This window comes from Telmatherina bonti (assembly GCF_933228915.1).
Source record: "Telmatherina bonti genome assembly, chromosome: 5".
In the NCBI taxonomy this organism is placed as follows: Eukaryota; Metazoa; Chordata; class Actinopteri; order Atheriniformes; family Telmatherinidae; genus Telmatherina; species Telmatherina bonti.
The window spans coordinates 10,590,483-10,613,092 of NC_136623.1; the positions used below are offsets into that span (position 1 = coordinate 10,590,483).

The 22,610-nt window shown below is 40.2% G+C and overlaps 1 protein-coding gene across 1 annotated transcript in view; it reads left to right on the forward strand.

The window, feature by feature from the left end:
* The first annotated feature begins 17,494 nt into the window (after positions 1-17,494).
* Positions 17,495-22,610, forward strand: part of tmem106ba (transmembrane protein 106Ba) — a 10,328-nt gene continuing 5,212 nt past the window's right edge. Inside the window, exons 1-5 of the mRNA XM_079240857.1 lie at positions 17,495-17,587; positions 19,320-19,530; positions 20,428-20,491; positions 20,632-20,791; positions 21,177-21,317. Of these exons, the coding sequence (XP_079096983.1) occupies positions 19,332-19,530; positions 20,428-20,491; positions 20,632-20,791; positions 21,177-21,317 (564 nt within the window). The 5' untranslated portion in view covers positions 17,495-17,587; positions 19,320-19,331. The remainder of the gene's footprint in view (positions 17,588-19,319; positions 19,531-20,427; positions 20,492-20,631; positions 20,792-21,176; positions 21,318-22,610) is intronic.

Sequence of the window (22,610 nt, forward strand, 5' to 3'; positions counted from 1 at the left end):
ATAAAAATAAATTAGCCTGAAATGCACAAAATAGTTCCACTTTAAAAGGAAAACCCTTCAGTGTAAAAAAGTTTTGAAAATGTTGATATATTTAACCTGAATATCTTGCATAAATTGCATGAAATTATGACTAAGAAAACTTAAAAAAATAAAAAAAGAATAATAATAACAATAATAATTTAAAAAAATTAATTAGATAATTATAAAAAATTAAAAAAAAAAAAAAATTATTCTTAGCTGACATGGGTGCCTACATCAGGAAGTACGTCTTGAATTATTTACAAATCAGACATGATAGAAATGTATTTAAAACACAGAGACGTTATGTTTTAAAGTTATAGTTAACCTATAACCACTATGGCATTGGTGCTGACATATTTTACCACTGAATAGCAGCAGTCAAAACAGCATCTATGTGCATATATGTACAAGGACAACGTGGGAAGCGAACATCGCAGGTACAGAGTGTTACAAAGACAAGTATCACGTTATACACCAAGACAATTGGGGAGTGTGTGACAGGTGGTGACAAAGAGAAAACAGGTGAAAAAACTATCAATCTAAACATAGGATGTGGAAAATAAATAAAATGCACAAGGAAACAGTCAACAAACCAAAACCAAGGGACAATGAGCAGATTATCATTCATTTCCACCTTAAATTTTGGTACCCATGGCAACAGGTAATGATCTCTTCCTAACTAACTGCTGCCATAGCAATATGCCACTAAATTTAAAATGACATCACCAAAAAACTGCAGTAGAAATCCTGTTATTAGTATAGATTTAGCAAGAATTCAAGTTTCTAAGCTCAATTCTCACCGCCTTGTCTGGGATTTTCTAATCCCTTATCCCTGTTAAGCAAGTTAGGTCTCCACTCCCCATGATACTTCATAAGAAAGCCGATTGCAACAGAGACAGGAAAACGACAAGGTTACATATATGCTTGCAGGAGGAGCCATAACCCTAAACATGATCCAGCTGTGCATCAATGTTGCGTTGTTTTGTCTGTCATGACCCTGCCTGTTCCCTTTTCAAGCTGCAATTTAGTAAATTAAAAGGAGATCAGGCAGATTAGACTAAATGCAGACTGCCACATCCCATTTGCCACACTAACTCCACATGAGCCTCTCAGACAGCCTAAAGCTTTTTCATTCAACTTTGCTGATGTACACCAGCGGCTGCAGTGACAACAGCTATACTCCAGCATCACTGCGTCTTAAAAAAATATATTTCTTGCATCTTCATAACATCATAATGAAGAAAAGGAAATGTTACAGCAGGATTACATCACAGTGGCACTTAAATTACATGTACTGGCACTTAGACTCGATTTGGACAGGCAGTTCCAAACTTGAGAACAAAGTTTTCACATAAACACAGATACATCTGCAGACACACACAGTAAAACTATAAGAACTCAGCGAGTGCAGACCTCCACCCAACCATTGTCATTTGTTTTATTTAGAAACTTTAATGGCAAAGTGATCCCTATCTCCCATAGAACAGTAAATGCTGGTAAGTTGTGCAGGAGAAGGTCACTGAGGCTTTTGTCCAATAGATGAAACTCTGACTCTTTCAGTCCTCAGTCCTCACCGCTTCCTTCTCAGTTACGTACAGGAGTAAAGCTACAGCATAGACTGTAAATAAAAAGATGGACAGAGTCTCCGTTACGTCAACCTTAGATTTCTAAAGAGATGAATTGAAGCTCATTGGGCAGTTCCTACCGTCGCCATCTTGGCAGCGTGTCATCTCTTCCGGAAAATACAGAAATAGGTAAAAAAAACAAAAGTAGAGCTCAGAGGGGGATGTGAATGTGGGGGTCGATGATTGACATCTAGTGAACTCTGACCTGCCTGTAGCTAGAGCTAGCCGTGTGAACCTGGAGCTAACAGGATCTAACCAGCTAATGGAGGTTAGAAGGCTAAAGCTAAGTCTAACCAGCTAAAAACCGCGGTTATTCTACTTTCCTCTCACTTGAAGCGGGATATCGGGTACCTGTCAATCAAAAGGACACGCCCTTTAAGTATGCTAAATTTTGAGATGAAATTACTTCTAAAAGGAGAAGTTAGAAAAAAAAAATCACTCCCCCAACAGTTGTCATGAAGGTAAACCTGACCTATTAAACCTAAAATGGATTTTTGAACCAGGCTGTAAACATGTTTATTTCTGCTGTGAGGTTGGTCTTTTTAACATAGGAGTCTATGGGGATTTGCTCTGTTTTGGAGCCCATAGTGGATGAGGGGGGGACTGTAGTTTTTGGCACTTCCGCACAGGCTTCAATTTTAATCACCGGAGGTTGCTGCTTGAACTACAGGCAGGCAACATTACAGGATGGGCGGAGTTTGCCAACAGGTAGGTTCATGACAATGTTAAGAAATGAATGTCTCCAGTTTCAGTTTAACTCTTTGCTATGTGTATTGACAAGTGAATGCATTTCATTTACGCTGTATTGCTAAAGTTGTGCTAACTTAGCTTAAGTTGTTACAAGTTGTTACTGCCTGTGTGTAGTATACAGAGCTATGCACTGATACTGTGATCTATGTGAGTGATGTGGTCAGTGAGTTCGATCTGTAACTTAAAGCATGATCTGTCACAAAAAATTATCAGTTTGTACTATCGAGTGGAGCAAACCTTCCCTGTTAGCAAAAGTGACTTTTACACTGTCTGTTTGTTAGCAATGACATTACTGTGGTTATGCTAACCTAGCATAGCTTTAGCTGAAAGCTTAAAACCAGTAACTGCAGAAAAATCATAAGTCTACAAAATATTTGAAAGTACACAGCGACTGTTCATCACTCCATCAGCTGCGACTTGAGACCAAGCGGCAACCTTGGTTAAAATCTGGCGGTTAAAAGTGAAGCCTATGCGGAAGTGCATAAAAATGCAGTTTCCCCTTCATCCGCTAGGGGCTCCAAAACAGAGCAAATCCTCATAGACTCCCATGTTAAAAAGACCAACTTCACGGCAGAAATAAACATGTTTACAGCCTGCTTCAAAAATACATTTTTGGTTTATAGGTCAGGTTTACCTTCATGACAACTGTGGGGGGAGTGAATTTTTTTCTAACTCGCCCGTTTTAAAGTAATTTAATCTTGAAGTTTGGTAAATTTAGGGGAGTGTCCTTTTGATTGACAGGTATAAATCTCCGGCTTCAAGTAAGAAGAACGTAGAACAGCCGTGGTTTTTAGCCGGTTAACAACGTGACTTAGCTTTAGCCCGCTTACCTCCGTTATCTGGTTAGCTCCTGTTATTTCCGGGTTAGCTCGGTTAGCTCTTAGCTACAGAAAGCTTGGAGTTCGCTCGATGTCAATCATCCACCATGACCCTCACAGCTTCCCTCTCAGCTCCACCTCTTTGCCCATATTTGTATTTTCCAGGCGAGACGATGCGCATGACGCTGCCAACATGGCGACGGTAGGAACCGCCCACCAAGCTTCAATTCAGCTCTTCAGAAACCTACGGGTGACGTCACAGACGCTCCTTCCATCTCTTTATATACAGTCTATGGTTGAGACGCATTTTCCAAGGAGCGACATGAACGCAAAGGGGAGGAGGGGTTTATTAAGAGTCATCGCAGAGCTGGACAGGTCGCCAGCCCTGCGATGGACTGGCGGCCTGCCAAGGGTGTACCCTGCCTCTCGCCTAAAGATTACTAGGATAGGCTAAGTGGACTAAGTGGTTCAGATATTGAATGAATGAATGGGTCCTCACTTTATGGCAACTGAAATAGAGTAAAGAAAATGTCATTTAGGGTACAAGGGCATCACAAAGATGCATAAATAATATATTTTTCAGTCAATTTACTTTTTGACTACATACATATAGCCTAAATCTAAAGATAAACTCGTCAGTACAGCTTTAGCCAGAAGTTTGATGCTTTGTTGCATGTTTCTGCTATAAATTACAAAAGGACAAAATCTTGTGAAAGAGTACAATGCTCTGCCTCTAAATAATCTTTGTTGTTTTAGGTGTTAAAGCACCAAAAAAGAATTTATCTTATTCATTATCACTCATTCATTTTATCCATTGAAAATAACCCCGCAGTGTCTGGGCTGAATACTGGAGGTCTTTACCCAGTGTTTAGGTTCACTGTGGGTATTATTTCAGATGGCAATAGACTGCCTATGTGTCATACATTCAGCTAAAAGTTGTATAACTTGGCTCAAACTTTTGGGAGCTCATTATGATTCCTGTCCTGACCACAGTTTGAACAGTAGCAGAGTGCAAGTAAAGGTTTCCTGCTGTTATTCTTGCAGTGGTGGCTGTGAATGCTCCATGGTAAGATTAATGTAATGTACACTACATGATTGGCTAGGTAATTGACCTGATCCTCTGTGGAAACCCTATTAGACCACTCTGCACATCACTGATAGCTTCCAAGCATACAAAAAAGCAGGTTAGCACAGGAAATGATATTATACGCTGGCCATTGCAACTCTGCACCGCATCAGTCTCATAACTTCAAGGTACAGTGGAGTATTTTATCATAAAACCATTTTTCATGCCATGTACTCATACTAAAGCTGTCTCCAGAATACAGTTTATATATGAAGTTGAACGGCTTTGATCCATTTTCTCTTTAAAGATCTATTTTTATCTATTTTCTTTGTTGTTTTAGTGAAAGTGTTTTTGTTTGTTAAAGAGTATCGTATTGGATTCCAGCAGGAGCTAATCGGAAATGCTGCATGGTGCTCAAAGATGACATGCTGTATAAGCAAGACGGAAAATAACCACCAGCTTCCAGCCACCAGTCAAAGTACTGGCAATCTGGACAGAAACTGGGACTTCAGACTGAGCTTTACCTAAAAGCATTTTTTATGAGACAAATCTTAAAATTATTATCGTGGGCAGCCAGTGAATGATACGTCAGCAGTATCATTTGTTCATTGGTCAGCCAGAAACCTTTAGTTTACAGCATATATAGCAGGGTCATCCCTTTTTGTTGGGCATAAGGAGATTGTCTTTGTCAGACATGGACAGAAGTCAACTAAACTGGTTAAGCTGACCAAAGCTGAATCACAGGTCAACTGCAAAATTACAAAAGGACGCCGTGAGCTGATTCCACGTGGTACATCTGCTTGGAGTTATGTGACAGACACCCCGCTGGGGCTTAGTTGGTTTCTAAAGTGTCAGAGTGCCACCAGTGAGTGTTGCTAATCTGTCCGGAGGCATAAAGACGCTCTGCTGGATCCCATCGCTCTCTTTCTTTTCTACAGTGTTGACCATCCTTTCTTCTGAAAGCTCTTCCAATCCGATAAAAGAAAAACATCTTAGGGAGGAAAGTTAAGTTTTTCTTCTTCTGAAACTCAACAAACAACTGAACTTCCTGAAACTCATAAACATGCAACGAACACCACAACAGAGCCAAGACACTGTGGATGGATCTAGGAATTTAACAGTGTATCCATATAAAATGAATGTAGGACTGGAACAGGGTGGAAACACGGGGCTCAGACGACATGCTTTTCCTTCGATTCAATTTTTAATGATTTTTTTGGGTGTCGATTCGATTAAAACAACGATTTCTCAATACTGACTATTTTTAATTTGAAAAGCAGGAAATTTTTCTCCATCTGGCATCTAAACATATAACATTTTTGATCGAAAAAAATCAATTTTTGACCAAAAAAAAAAAAAATCAATTTAAAAATTGTAAAACAAAAAAATGCTGATTTTTATGTGAATAGATTTTTTCTCCCACATCTAGTGGAAATTACAGTCTGGGTGGAATTCAGCTGGTCTGCGTTCTCTGAGTGCTTTTCTAGTTTTTTAAAGTGTCTTGGTTAAGATGGGTAGCTGCCTGTCCGGAAGTACACAGCTACACATAACTTCTATGCAACTATACATACTGAATAAAACATCATGCATCTTTAGAATTGCATCATCAATTATTGTCTAGCAGTGATAAAAATTCAAAATGTCCCCAAATATTTCCTGTTCTGCATGGTACTATCCAGATCTACCTTCCATATTTCATAAAGGATGGATTTTCTGGACATTTACTGTGGAGTTATATGCATATATACTAAGAATGACCATCTTGCGAAAGCCTGTCATGATGTGGGTTTTTTTCGTGTAGTCTTTAGTTCTTCTATCCTGTTTTATTTTATACTTGTGTTTTCTGTCTAGCCTCATTTCCTGTTAATTCCCCTGGGTTAACTTAGCACATCAGTTACACCCATGTCTCATTGTTTTCTTTGTATTTATACCACTGGTTCATTGAAGTTGCCACCGTTTGCCCATTTGAGTTGTACATCAAAATGTCTTGATTCTGTTTCCTGCCTCTCCAGCCCGCTGGATCAGATCACCCCCAAACTTTGATGAAATCCAAGTCAACAAGACCCAGTTTCAGAAAAATAATCATAATAATCCATCCAGTAGTTTTAGTGACAAACTGCTAACAAACAATAAACGCCAGCGAAGCATAACGTCCCTGGCGGATGTAACAAAAAGCTCATAGTTTCCAGCTGAATGACAGGAAAAGAGATCTTATTGTCGACTAAAACCTGCATTTATTATTGTACCTATATGTTTTTAAAGAAAGTAAACACATGTTTTTTTGGGGGTTTTTTTTAGCCAGTGTTATCAAGGGCCATTGTGGAAGATCCAAAAAGCCACTTGTGTCTCCGGAGCCACTTGCGGACCACTGTCCTAGTTAGATAAAGGTTAAATAAAATGGAAATAAATCTCATTCAAACAGCAGTACACCATCACTGATTTCCTTAGTTTTAAGTCTTCGCACCTTTTTATTTTATTTTTCACATATTCTTTTTATGCCGGTTCGAGTTTCTGACACCTTTGCGTTACAATTTAAGACACAAAAAGAAAAAGTAGCTCCACTTATCACAGTTTCATTCACTTAGGTACAAGAAGAAACATTTGTAAATCAGGGAAGCCATTTGTTCAAGCAGAATCAAACACGTTCAGCCTCATATATTTTTAAGACAAACTAAAACCTGCAGCAACAGGATCAGACCTCAACGGATCCCTGCTAAGTTCTTACCTGATAGGCTATTTTTCCGTGCTGCTGTGCACCTTGCTTCCCCACTGTGAATCCATTTCAGAACAGCGTTTTATGTTTAATCAACCTACTTTAGTATTATTATTATTCATTCTGGGATGATTCCACTCGGTGTGTGTATTTGAAGCAGACTGGGCAGAAAATTGCTCCAACTGCTCTCCCCCTGGATATGACAAAGAAAATGCAGGAACAGCAGCATTGGTGTGATGGGGCTTTTAATGCTGCGTTTAAGAGCTCGGCCACTGCTGTTTATGTTCAGCCTCACTGCCCAGTTTATGAGCCAAACTGCAGCTCCTGACTGGGACTGATTGTTGGACACCTCTCAGTGATTCCCTGTAATTCCAGATGAAATCAAACAGACTTGCTTTCCTGTGTTTGCTGTGTAAACTGTGTTGCTTCACACTGCAATGCTGTAACCTGCTCTAACACACCCTTGAGGCATGTCAGTCAAATATGTACTATCTTTCTACTCCACACACCGGACATAAAGTGCACCAGAAGGCTAAAAGTAGCAAGCCAGCACTTCCTGGTTTGTTTTTCTGGTTTTTTTTAAGTTAATAACAAGTAGATATCAGATAAAAAATACTTCAAACTCAGAATATCCACCACTTCACCTCTGCAGGATGAAGTTTCATACATTCCCTCTGAGGCAATGCTTTTGGTTTGAAGTGCTGACACCTGAAGTAGGCTGTCCTCGCCACTCGTTCCTTCTTATCGAGGACGTGCAGGCAGCTTCCTCACAGGAAGACTTGACCAACGCCACCGCTTCTAACCTGTTTCCTCAGACTAGGTGTTTTCAATACTTTACTGTGGTGCAAAAGGAATTAGTCCTTTCTGTGTATTATATGAGTGAGTTTGTACTTGGAGCTGCAGGAGTTGGGAGATTAGAGAAGACAGCATGCTAACCTGTTTGCACACTAAATAAGCATTAAGGTTACATAAAGCTCATTTTCTTAGGTGTGGTATGTTTGCAGGCTGTCTCAAATGTCCTTAGGATGGCTGAAAATCCCAACATTATCTACTTATTTGTTCAAACTTATGTGATGCAGTGTCTATTGACACACAATCACAAACACTTAAAGGAATAAAAAAAACCTTTTTCATGTCAATGGTTTTACATATTAAGACATAGTAAACAGCAGATGCATTAGTCCGAATCATCCCCCCTCCAACTCAATTGTTAAACTGGATTTATACTCATACTGCGTCTAGTAGGGCCGGCTTCGTGTTGCAGTTACTTTTCCGTGGTCACCGCATACATTATCACAAACCGACCAATCAAAAGGGAGCACTTCCACTGCTTTTAAGCATGCTGCAAACAGCGGTGCACGTCAAGTCTGGAAGAGGTAAAGTCTCCGCGGAGCATCTAACGGTGATGCTGTAACCGACCTTACGCAGACGTCATGTGTATAAATGAAGTACCACGTAAACTGTGAAATGTGCTGTGTGTTTTGACAAAACATGTCCTGTTTGTGACTGCTGGAATGGGTTCCAGCTTCACCGTGGCCCTTAACCTGGGGGAATGATGGCTGGATGTAGGGGTGGATGTAGGGATGGATGGATGATGGATGGATGTAGGGATGGATGTAGGGATGGATGGATGATGGATGGATGTAGGGATGGATGGATGATGGATGGATGTTGGGATGAATGTAGGGATGGATGGATGATGGATGGATGATGGATGGATGTAGGGATGGATGTAGGGATGGATGGATGTAGGGATGGATGTAGGGATGGATGGATGATGGATGGATGTAGGGATGGATGGATGTAGGGATGGATGATGGATGGATGTAGGGATGGATGTAGGGATGGATGGATGATGGATGGATGTAGGGATGGATGGATGTAGGGATGGATGATGGATGGATGCAGGGATGGATGTAGGGATGGATGGATGATGGATGGATGTAGGGATGGATGGATGATGGATGGATGTAGGGATGGATGTAGGGATGGATGGATGATGGATGGATGTAGGGATGGATGTAGGGAAGAATGGATGGATGGATGTAGGGATGGATGGATGATGGATGGATGTAGGGATGGATGTAGGGAAGAATGGATGGATGGATGGGTCTCATGCTTGTTCAGAAAGCCATGCTGCCGTGTCCTTATCAATGAAAATGTCACCAGCTCTGATCCTTGAGGACTACTGTCATGCAGGTTTTGGATGTTTCCCTGCTGCAACACATCTGATTCAAATGAATGGCTCATTAAGTGGCTCCTGTTGAAGTTTCATTTGGTTTGGGGGTGGACTGGTAGTCTAGTGGTTACAGAGGGGGAGCTTGGGTCTGGAGAATCTGGATTCAAGCCCCCAGAGTGCTACTAGAGGTGAACCACTGTGAGCCCCCCTCTTTGCCCACTGCTCTACATCTATCAGTAGGTCAAATGCAGCAAGCAGAGTTAATATTGGCTTTTGTATTCAGTAAGTATTGTGTAGCTTTGGGGTTTTGTGCAGTTTTTCAATCTGACCAGGACTTCTTCTGCGAAGACGTCAGCTGTTATGAATGTTTTCCACGTCTGAATAATCTTTCTCACCGCAAAGCAGTGAAGTTGTTAAGACCTTATAATCCCTTTAAGATCTTTGCTGGTGTCTTTTCTCTTTTTAGGATGGTATTAAATCTGTTTCAATTTTTTCCAAATCCTATTTTTCTCTGAAATTGTGTCTAATCTAACCCTCTGAACTGGTGGGGTTAACATGCTCCACCCACAGAGGAGCGGGTTCCATGATATTCCACGTCTTGGACTTAACTCAAGTTTTAATGTCAAATTCTGTGAATCCGTCCGTGTTTTCCGCATCACGGAGGGCATTAAGCCCTACCAATGCCTGGACAGGTACTTCAACGTAAGGACAGATTAATTTGAGCGCCCAAAATAGTCGGACTCTAGTTCCCAGGATGAGTTTAAAATAGTTCGGAAATGGTCTTATAATCCCTTCAGGATTGACGTGCAGCAACAATAACTTCTTTAAGATCATTAGTGATGTCTTTCCGCCTTGACATTGTGGGTAAAGTACGTCTGAATGCTTAAGACCAGAAAAACACCACATCTTCTGCTTTTAAAGAGACACTCAAACTTAAAGAGGATCAATTAATAAAGTCCATTTGATTAGCAGCACCTGAAAGCTGCTTTGCCTCTTAATTCCCATGCAAGCAGTAAGAATAAACGTAGGTTTTCACACATTGCTTCTGTATGTTGCCTTCTTTTTCTTTAATAAATAATGACAGAGTATGTTTATCGGATGTATTACATAATGTTAAGACCTGACAAGGACCAGATTATCTTTATTATGCCCTGATACATAACTTCCCACACTGATGGGTTGAAACAGTCTTAGAATTAAAAGAGGGTGTACTTTCTTTTTCACATGACTGCAGGAGTTAAAATCTTCATGCCTGGCACAAACTTCTGCAAACCTCTCTCTAACCTGGTAGGATGAAACATGAGCAAACCTAGAAAACTGTTCCACTTTGGTTCAAATCAGGTAAAAAACAGAGAAAACAGCCCCCAGTTATGGCCTCCTTTCAATGTAACCAGAGCGCTGAACAATGGCTGGTTTCCTGCCAGCTGGCATACCACCTACCGGCATTTCAGGAGACTAGCGGTAATTTCTGACTCGGTTAATAATAGAAAAGGAAATTTTCTGATCCCAAATTCTCATATCAGCAGCCACAAATCTGAACTCCATTTCTGATGCAAGTACCCCAGGTTCAGCCCTGAGTTAATGTCGTCTCTCGCTGAACATTTATCACATAATTATTGTGAAACTCAGAGGTAGTCAGAGTCTGGCTGGTTCAAAGAACATTTAGAAGATACAGTGGGTGCACATCATTAAAATCATATTTTCCTCTCAAGTAGAAAATCCCATATTTAGAGGATATTCAGAGGCACTGCTGATGCCCATTTCTGCCCTACATCAACGGCATTATGACAAACTTATTGGTGATGCCAAGTAGGACATCGTTAAACCTGTGTCAAATAGCATTTGCTATTTATTTTCTGCACATCCTTAGTATGGTTTCCAGATGGTTGCTGCACACAGATCTGTACGATGACTGGTAAATGTTACTGAGACGTGCAATCAAATCCACAAAACGAGAAAATGTGCATTTCTATTAATCAATAATCCAGATTCATCTGGCGCAAATATGGACTGATGGGACACAGGTCAGTTTTGAGTACAGTCAGAGCAGAAGCATGACAGATTATTACTCGTATCAGCCATTTATACATCTCCCTCAGCTCGCCTGGTTGTGCATTATTGCTGTGAAATCAGAGAGATTAAAACAGATTAGAATTAATCTATTATCAGTATGATTTGATGCTTGCTCATGGGCTTTAATGGCCATGTTGTTGACGAGAGGAGTCCTCAGCCTGGCTCCTGTAGTCCTACGCCAACACATGGCTGCACAGTGCCATCATCTGGCCGACTGAGTGTACAGGCTGCAGACGGTGTTTTAACATGCGTTCAATAAAACCAGTTTATCAGTGTGATGAGACACTGGAATTATCAGGATATGTTTATATGTTTTTATTTATATGAAACACCTGGTCATTTTATAATGAAGCAAACAACGCCACATGAAGTAAATACTTTTAATGGGAAAACGGAAGACTGAAAGCGATATACAGCCGAGAAAATTGTCTTGGGAAACTTTGGGTGATCAGGTCTCTTTTTATTGATTAAGTTAAAAGCTTTAGTCTGCTTTGATAGCAAAGCTATGGGTATGTCATAGAGTGAAATTGATATGGCAATGTCCAAACCCATCCAGGACCTATACATACATGAAGGAGTAATATATATTCTGTTATTCCAGACCATTTTTTCCTTTTTCCACATTATTATTATGATTATTATGATTAGTATTATTATTAGTGTATATGCAAGGGGGGTGGTAATATGGTGGTTGGCAATGTATGTATGTGTGTGTTTAGGTTGTAAAATGGAAAACATATAAATAATGTTGATAAGAAAAAAAAAACTGAAGGCTGATCTTTGATTTGCTTATTACATTTAATCTGCGTATGTTTATGCAATGAATCGTCATTTTCCCATGTGTCTTCTGAATTACAGCTCCATAAACAAACATCAGTTGTGAACAGACTAAACAAATGGCATGTTCGTTTCAGAGTGAAAGCAGTGGTACTCGCTGAAAGGTTTCCTCACAAAGAACTTCTTTTAGGCGTGTGTCTGTCAGCTGACTGGATTTTCCAGGAACTGAGTCCATCGTCAAGCAGAAAGTAGTCTGGTCACACGCTGGACAATCTTTCCTTACGCCAGATTTAATCCTTTTTTTCAGTCTGAGGAGGACTTCTGCTATTTTCATAACACAGTTCATACTGTTCAACAGAAGAGTAAAGAAGCTCCTGTTTTGTGTGAATAGTTAATTTTCTATCTGCCTTAAAGACTAAATGTGTTTTAAGCTGATTGAACTGAAATGAAATATACACTCTTTTAACCTTTTAAAATATTGAGAAAAGATGGAGGCAAACTAGGCTGAAATGGCCATTTTGGAAATTTGACCTGAACTGTGGTAAAAACCTCTCAAACTTTGTCCTGCTTCACTTTATCAGACATGACCTTTGCAATATTATTTTCACATTGTACTAAACTTGCATAATTTAAATTCATCTTAACTCACCAGCTCCCAAAGACATCTGTTGTAACAATGGCAAGCAGCCAATGAGTAAAAAGGTTTGTTTGTTGTAGGCAAGCCTGTAACTTTTTACATTTATGCTATGTGTCATCTTTATTTGTTCATCACCTGTAACACATACACTGATTTTTACACATCTTAACAAATCTCACTAGCGGTCCCTTTACTATGACTCTGTAAGAATTAAGAGAGACCTTGAGGTTGTACAAATGTTCTAATTTTATTATGGGGATGCAATTACAGTTTAAAAAACAGACACATGACTCTCAGTTGCACCTTGTTTCTGTCATAAATGGTGGTGGTAGAGGTGTGGACCCAAATGCAGGAGACGGGTGCCAGAGATGCAGAACTAAGAGGTTTTTATCAAGGCACTGAAACGCAGAGGACACAGGAGACTAAACTGAACTAATACACACAATGTGTGTGCAAACAGAAAACTACACATCAGGGAACTAAACCCGGAAAACTACAAACTAAAACAGGAAACCAGGAACTAAAGAGAAGACAAAACATCACATCATGACAGCACCCCCCTCCCTCAAGGGTCAACCCGGCCCAAACGCAAGAGTCCATAGACGGGTGGGAGGAGGGCTCCCGGAGGAGGCACCAGGGCAAAACATAGTCTAGGAGGCCAAGGCTGGAGGTTGGGGCAGACTCGGCTCTGGGGGATGGCTGGGAGGCAGACTTTGATCTGGAGGATAGGCAGGAGGCCGGGACGATGGGGGCAGGGATGGTTCAGTAGGGCAGTTGGGAGGCAGGGACGAAGGGGGCCAACATGGTTCGGTAGGCCAGTTGGGAGGCAAGGACGATGGGGGCAGGCATGGCTCAGTAGGACGGTTGGGAGGCCGGGACGACGGGGGCAGACATAGTTCGGTAGGACAGTTGGGAGGCCGGGACGATGGAGGCCGACATGGTTCGGTAGGACAGTTGGGAGGCAGGGACGATGGAGGCCGACATGGTTCGGTAGGACAGTTGGGAGGCCGGGACGATGGAGGCCGACATGGTTCGGTAGGACAGTTGGGAGGCCGGGACGATGGAGGCCGACATGGTTCGGTAGGACAGTTGGGAGGCAGGGACGAAGGGGGCAGGCATGGTTCGATAGGCCAGTTGGGAGGCCGGGACGATGGGGGCAGGCATGGCTCAGTAGGACGGTTGGGAGGCCGGGACAACGGGGGCAGACATAGTTCGGTAGGACAGTTGGGAGGCCGGGACGATGGAGGCCGACATGGTTCGGTAGGACAGTTGGGAGGCCGGGACGATGGAGGCCGACATGGTTCGGTAGGACAGTTGGGAGGCCGGGACGATGGAGGCCGACATGGTTCGGTAGGACAGTTGGGAGGCCGGGACGATGGAGGCCGACATGGTTCGGTAGGACAGTTGGGAGGCCGGGACGATGGAGGCCGACATGGTTCGGTAGGACAGTTGGGAGGCCGGGACGATGGAGGCCGACATGGTTCGGTAGGACAGTTGGGAGGCTGAGACAGTGGGGGCCAGAGAGGCAGGTTTACCCAGATGGGCCAATGAAGACGGACCCTTAAGGTAGGGCGTCTACAAAACCAGCAAAGAGAAGGCAGGAATTTCTCAGACTTCAAGTTGGGTTGGATGTAGACAGAAATCAGCTACACTCACTGATTTCCCTTTAGGCTAACAGACAGAGGATCATTATAAATTTCCTCATAATAACCTTGATTATAGTGACACACTGTGGAGGCCTTTGGTGTTAATTTGTGTCTTAAGTGGCTGTAATTATAGCCTTACTTCAATCTGTCCACGGTTAGTTACTGTGAGAGTAGAACTTGTCATTTAAAGTCATATTGAGTGTTGAGTTATTTTAAATGACCAGTGATTCATCCGTAGGGGGAAAAGATCAGCTGCATTCACATGTATTCTACACATCTGTAATATACTTGAACTTTATAGGCTGTAGTTAATCAGAAAAGAAGGGAGAGAATAAACTGGTGATGTGAAGGTTATGGTGGAGTGAAGCCCTGCTTTTTACTGGATTAAACCTGCACTATTTACTGAAGAAGTTATGTTTATACATAAGAATTTAAAATAATCAGCATATTGACTAGTAAAATAAGTGAGCACCAATCTAAAAGCAATGTCACAATATATTAATCTGCAGTAATGCATTTATGGAGCCAATAGCATTGATCCAAACATCAGTCAGAGATCAGCACAGTAATACATGTTGACATTTACATTTGCTTTTTTTGTATTAATGGAAAGGATCCATTAAATCAGCATGTGGTATTGTCTCATAATGATCCCTGGCTTTTGAACAGAATCAATATCATTGTGACAGAATTTGTGATTTTTGCCGGTATCAATCTGTTATCTGCTGAATTCACATCATCATATCCTGATTACTCTGAGTGTGTAATGCTGAATCTGATATTGCAAAAATATATATATACAGATTTCAGTCCTAATCTACTTTCTGATGCCTTGATTTTAGTTTTTCCAGATGAATATTAGTTGCTGACAACTATGAATATGCTAAGTTTTGCCATTTCCAAAACATTTGGGAATGCCAGTCGTATTCCATAAGTGCCTGTACGACCAGGCTTCCCACATTCACTGCGATTCTGTGCATCCTTAACTTCTGGAAATGTAATAATAATGCAGGTAAACTGCCTTTGGCCAGACAGTATTGTCCATAAAAGGAAGTAACACAAGAGATGTTCTTCCTGCTGAACTAAAAACTACCTCAAGTTCAAGATAAAGCTGAGGGAACTTTTTAAAGTCAAGAAAGCTATGGGTCCCGTGTTGAGGTCAGTTTTAAGGGTTTTGGCTTGTTTGTTTTTTCTAAACAAAAAGATATGACTGCACACCCACTTAAGGGGACTTCTTGTTTTTTCCTAATTATTTTTAGGGTGTTGGTTTTAGGGACAGAACTGGGGTTTTAGGGACAGAACTGGGCCCTGTGATGGATTGATGACCTGTCCACCATGAGCCTTGCCTCTTACCTGGTAACTGCTGGGATTGGATCTAGCTCCCTGTGACCGTTAATTAGAATAAGAAGAGTGAATGGATGGTTGGGCCGAATTGGATTATGGTTAAATTTAGGATTAGGTTTTGGAGTTAGGCATTCAGCTGTGATGGTTATTGTTAAGGACAGGGATAAACAAGGCGTGTATTGATGTGCATGTATCTTAATGTAAAAGCCCCTGCAGGGGCTGTGCTGCAGTGCACTGGATCATTTTTTTTTTCATTTTTGATGTTATCAATAGGATGTCTCCGTCAAATAAAAAAGAAATACATTACACAAAACACATAACAATCAGTTTTGCCTTTAATAGGACCTTTAAGGTCCATGTTGCCTTGGTTGCCAGTACCTGTCGATATCCTCTCTACAACATCAAGAGAATCAGACCGTACCTGACAGAACATACGACTCGGCTTCTGGTTCAGGCTCTGGTCATCTCACGCATCGATTACTGCAATTCCCTACTGGCAGGTCTGCCTGCATGCTCTGTTAAACCTCTGCAGATGATCCAGAATGCCGCAGCTCGTCTAGTTTTCAACCAACCCAAACGAGCTCATGTCACTCCGCTGCTAATCGCTCTTCGCTGGCTTCCGGTTACAGCACGCATCAAATTTAAAACTTTGCTTCTGGCTTACAAAACAATAACTCAGACAGCTCCCGTCTACCTTCACTCCCTAATCCAGGCCTACACTCCCTCTTGACAGCTACGTTCCACCAGTGAAAGACGCCTCGTGTTACCATCACAACGTGGGACTAAATCACTAGCCAGACTCTTTTACTCTGTCATGCCACGATGGTGGAATGACCTCCCAAACTCTGTCTGCTCTGCAGAGTCCCTGTCTACTTTTAAGAGCAAGCTGAAGACTCAGCTCTTCAGGGAGCACTTCAACACTTAGAATAGCTGTATTTATTGGAAAGTTGGAGAACTTAGCCCAGTACTTTGCAACAAACTTTATGATATTAATTCTTTGTGTTGTAACATAGATATTATATTGTGTGAAGGGAGTAAACAAAAACAAAAAAAAGCCTGTAGCACGTGCATCCAAGTGGACAGTCCACTAGCATCTTCCTACAATGTCCTCTACTGTTTGAGTTTGTGCTTGTGTTGTTCTCACTCATATGTAAGTCGCTTTGGATAAAAGCGTCTGCTAAATGACTGTAGAATAGAATAATAACAACGTATTTGCTCAGTAATATTTTCAGTTTTCCCTCATACAGTATTCTTACCACATAAAGGTCTTTGTTGGATGTATGGTTTTTTTTTTGTTTTTTGTTTTGTTTTGTTTTTGTTTTGTTTTGTTTTTTTGTTTGGTGATGCTTTTAAAAATAAGACACTTTGAATTTGCAAAGCAACATCTAGAATCTCTAAAGCACAAGATATGTTCGACCTGAAAAACAGGTCCTAAAAACTTGCAGGTTGAGACTGAAAGGCTAATTTGTATGCACTGTTCAGGGGAGTTGAGAAACTAACCCAATCTTCAGGCAAATTTACAATAAGCTATGCAGTAAAAAGGGGACAACAGGTTTCATATTATTTGGTCTTGTAAAATAATTAAATAAAATTCTACATAAAGTACTAAAACAAAAACATAGATACGGTGGGAAGAGGTGAATTTTGCCAAACGCTCAATGATTATATAGCAATACTTGTTATCTAAGTATTTCAGCTTCAGGGAAAATGTCAATCTTAATCAATATGTCTTATGATACCACAGTAAAGTGCTGCTTGCATCTGACCAATCAGATGCGTCCGTGCACAACACTGGCCAATCAGGATCGGAGGAGGCGTTCCCAACATTTATTCTGCACCGGTCTCCGTGCGAGTGAACAATAAACAGCGATCACGCGGCAGATGGCAGACGCATCAGGATAAAATAAAAAATAACAACAAACAATAAAAACAACATCGGTAAGATCTCCGCATAAAAAAAAAACCCAACACATTTGCTTTTGCTTCGTGATTCGGTTAGCAATGTTTTTATGGTGCATTTACGCCGCGCATATTGCTCGTGCGTTTCAGTTAAATGTCACATAAACACGTTGACTCGGAGCACGGTCGGTTTAATATTGACTATATTAGATCCAACCGTGAAAGTAAAACATGGTTTTTATTTAACGAGAATGTAATCCTTTTAGCTGTTATCCTCCGGGCGGTACGTTGTGTTCCTCGCCGGCCTCAGCATCATGGCGGCCGCAGATGTGTGCTACATTAGTGTGCGGACTCACAACACGCCCAAAAGATGCATCTTCTCTAAACTACTCATATGTTGTGTTTAATGCACATCCATCCACATGAAACGTAATGATAGCCCTGAGCTTTTAACCACGTTCAGTCCACAGATATCTGTGGCCTACCAAGCAGCAGGCCTGAGAAGCTGGAAAGACACAAATCAGCCATAATCCTGACATGAAAAGGCTGATTCACGAGCAGTAGGAAAAACGGGAGTTTTACTGGTTGAAGTATTTAAACCGATTACTTGTGTCAAAGTAGCACCATTAAAGATAAATAGATGGATAAATAAATGCAGCATCACAGGTAAGGGGTAGGCCATAAGTCCCCCCCAAATGTAAAAGTTATAAAATACAACCAAACAAATTTTGACAGTGTTTGTGCATTAATATGTAAGAATTACTGTAATTTTAAGAGCATTTAAGCTTCTCTCATACTATACTTTTAGCTAATTTGACATAACAAAGAATAATATTTAGGAAAGTTATCACACTTTGTATGTTGACTTAAACCAAGCCACATATTTTAGAATATTTAATAAGAAAATACAGTTTTTGCTGTTTACTTTTATCTAACTCCAACTATTTGTACATTTCTATTATCTCGTATGTAAAGATTCAGTGAATATTATGTAAAGTGCCTCTGAAATATAATAGAGAATATTTATAAGTACTTAAACCTACAGGTGGTACAGGTAAAATATTATTTGCCGTGTTTACAAATAAAAATAAGAAGCAAACAGTTAAAAAAAATGTATTCCACAAAGTAACTGTATTAGTAAACTTGTGGATCTGGACGCCCGGTTGGGTTTACAAAATAAGTACTGTGGGTTACCTGATAGTTTATTAAAATAGCTAAAACATTGTAGGGAAGAAATATCCTAGACTTGGAAAGTTTTTATATAATATAGTAACATATTTTAAATGAATGTTTTTGTGAGTTTCCACATATGTATTTACAAGTTTCTGATGGTGATGGGAGGGGAAGATCCATTATAAGCACTGAAAATCTTTAACCTATTCCGTTAGTGGGTTTTTTTTTTTTTTTTTTCATAAGCACAACCATTAAAATGGTTATAAATATGCAACAAGTTCATTTAAGATGAGCGCTTCGTCATCTATATTTCTTTCCAGATGTTAGTCATGAATCCTGATGCCTTTCTAATAATGAAAAACAGTCCATTGGGAGTCTATAAAGTAACCAGGTATTGACTTAAAAGCCTGGAAGGTCATGTAAAGTATGTAAATATAAGATGTGAGGTGGTTTATATGTGTTAGAAGTCTTCCCCTGTCATTCCCAGCGACAACATCTTCTCCCAGGAAGCTGTCAGCAGCATGTTTCTGGTCAGCACGTCATGCTGCATTTCTATGGCGGTTTCTTCACTCCATGTTATCTTCTCTGCTGCGTACAGATAGCTGCGGTCATGGGCAAGGCCCAGTCACATCTGGTCAAACACAAGGATGAGAGTCAAGATGCCCTGACGACAGCCGGCGAGTACAAGGACGGCCAGTCGGAGGAGGATGGAAAGAATGGAGACGTGTCTCAGTTCCCTTATGTGGAATTTACCGGGCGGGACAGCGTTACGTGCCCGACCTGCCAGGGCACTGGCAGAATTCCACGAGGTAAAACCTCTACAGATATTTCCACCACTTCATGTTCAGTCTAACGCAGATTGTTAAATGTCAGACAGCAGCTAAAACCGTTCCAAAACTAGAGCTTTTCATTCACGCCGCTCTTCTACTTGCTTCAGTTCTGTCGTTTTCAGTGGGATGTTTTTGTGGTTTACAAAAGGAGATGTACGTCTATTTCAACCCTTTATTTCAGAAGAACTTAAGAGGAACTTATTTCCACATGATAGAATTAATATAAGGCTGATTTTCATGTATTTAGATGATCATCAGCAGTAAAAAAAATAAAATAAAATAAATTAAATTATGCCAATTAAAACTGTTTGTAGGCAATCTGCAGCAGGTTTTTTTTTACACCATTATTCAGCTTTTGCATCCAGTTCTGTATGTTTCAGTCCTCCAGTGTTAGACTGTCACAGCTTTATTGAAATTTGTAGAAATGCAGCCATGAAGCAGCTGTTTGTGTCGCTGCATTCACCTCATGGCTGCAGCTTTTCATCCACGTTGGAGCATTGTCTCCCTGCGTCAGCTCATCACCATGTGATTTCTGAGTGAGACTTGAGTAAAGATCATAATGTTGTCAGACATGCGTAGCAACAACATTTGCCACGCTGGGTTGCCCCATTATATCAAATTGCAGCTGTCAAGCAGTTGTTTGTGACATTCTCAGGAGAGTTGTTTTTGCCTACAAATGAAAACATGTCAGCTCTATTTAACATACAAGTTGAGATGAAGATGCATTCGGATGCAGATATACGTGACTGAGCGAGCAGGTCTGCATGCTAGACTGATAATCTTACAATAAAAAGCTGAAAAATAAAAAACTTTGCTATATTCCCAGCAGTAACAGGATAAACTGTTTCCTCTTCCCTAAAAAAAATCATTGTACAGGTCAAGAAAACCAGCTTGTGGCTCTGATTCCATACAGCGACCAAAGGCTCAGGCCGAGCAGGACGTAAGTCTGCCCTCTGTACTCCTTATAGATTAACCCAGTTAGCTCTACGAGTGATGAAACAAAGCGAGCACAGCAACAGGATGGACTTTGAAGGCATCAGCTGGTTTCAGGGTCTCACTTCTCCTTTCTTTCTCCTCCAGAAAGCTCTATGTCACCATTTCCGTGGCTCTTTGCCTGCTGCTGTCCGGCCTGGCAGTTTTCTTCCTGTTCCCTCGCTCCATTGATGTTTCCTATGTGGGAGTAAAGTCTGCCTACGTCTCTTATGACCAGGATAAGCGCATCGTCTATCTCAACATTACGGTAAATGTGCAGAAAAACTTGTTGGCGATGCTTCACAGCAGCTGCAATGTTTTTTTTTTTATTCTGATAGTGCCTTATAATATTCAAGAACTGGGGTGATTATAATGTTAAACATGTTAGTATGATCACCTGACTGTAATCTGGTCTGCAGCTCCAGATTTTAGCACTGATTTAATTAGTTTCTGGCAAAAAAAGAAACATATTTTTAATAAAAAGAAGAGAATTCTCTAAGCAGATAGCATAAACAGCTGGTTTGTAAAATATAAACATACTTTTTATCAGTGTTTCTTTCTTTAATTGTGTTTTTATGTTCTCAAAAATAAGAAGAAAATCCGAAGTTTGCACTTGTAAATGAATCTCATGCATTTTGTGTTTTTCTCACCAGAACACCCTGAACATCACCAATAATAACTACTACGCCATAACTGTAACCAACATCACAGCACAAGTTCAGTTCTCCAAGACGGTGATCGGCAAGGCCAAGCTGAACAACAGCACGGTGATCATACCGCTGGACGAACGGCAGGTAGGTCCAATCAGAGGGCTTCTGAGCTGCACGGCAACACGTTTATCCTAGGGCTCCTACGATGAAGGTTGTTGACGCTAGTTAGACTGATGGAAAACAACATTTAGTCACATATTCACACAGAATCAGGAAATGTGACTGATCAGACTAACATGAACTATTTAAACTTTATCCTCTTCGATGAATAAATAATAAGTAATAAATAAATAAGTCTGTTTTTTATTTATTATTTTATTGATTTAAATAAATAAAATTAAAGAAAAAATTAAATATTTATTTATTTATTTAAATTTTTTTTAAAATATTTAAATATTTATTTAACAAATGAATATTTTATTTTATTATTATTTATTTTTTTGTTTTTGTTTTTTATTTATTTTTAATAAATAAATAAGTCTGAATAAATAATTAGGCTCCTGTGTAGAATTAAGCTTTTCCAGTGAGATATTATTCAGTAGAGCTCGTAGAATAATTTATTCTGAGCCATGTCTTTCATAAAAAACAAACTCTAGAGGGTTTTCATCTTAAAGTCCCAATTTTGGTGAAGTAATAATTTCATTCAATAATATTAATGCATTTAATTTAAAAGCACCTTTCATGAAACCCAAAAGCACTATACAAACAAAAGATAAAAAAAATGGATGAAATCTGCACATAAATAGAAGAAATACAGGACAGTGAAGCTGGGATTAAATGAAAAGGTCATTTTTGAACAGATGATGTTTAGGATGACACTCTTCAGACTAAGAAGCCGTTGACTTTGGATAATAATGTTTTTTTCCCCTTTATTTAACTTAAAAACCCCGTCAACCCTTAATGTTCCACATTTTCAGATGAAAGGTTCCTTTTAGCAGTTTTCACATTGATTTTGGAAGTAAAAGCACGACATGACTGTGAAGGAATGACGCTGATAATGCAGAGATATGTGCAGCATATTGTTCTCCATGTGGAAAGTTAGTTCTGTTTATTAACTACTATGCTTACACCCCAAAAAAACTGTTTCACTTAAGTTCACTAAAGACAGTGATGAGTTTGAATAAAATATTATTAGTTTGTTAGCGCGCTATATCGTTTATCCACACAGAGTTCTTGCTACTAAATTTACTGCAAAAGTAAACCCAACACACGGAAGGCACAGCAGGAATGTTATCACTCTTAAACAGTCAGAAAATCACATGTTTGCTTAACAAGCAGAGTTTGCAGGCTCTGTCTTGCATTTCGTAGCTGGACCAGCTATAAATGGTTTAAAAATGACAGCAAATTCCTGAAGTGCAAATGAATTTAAACAGACTT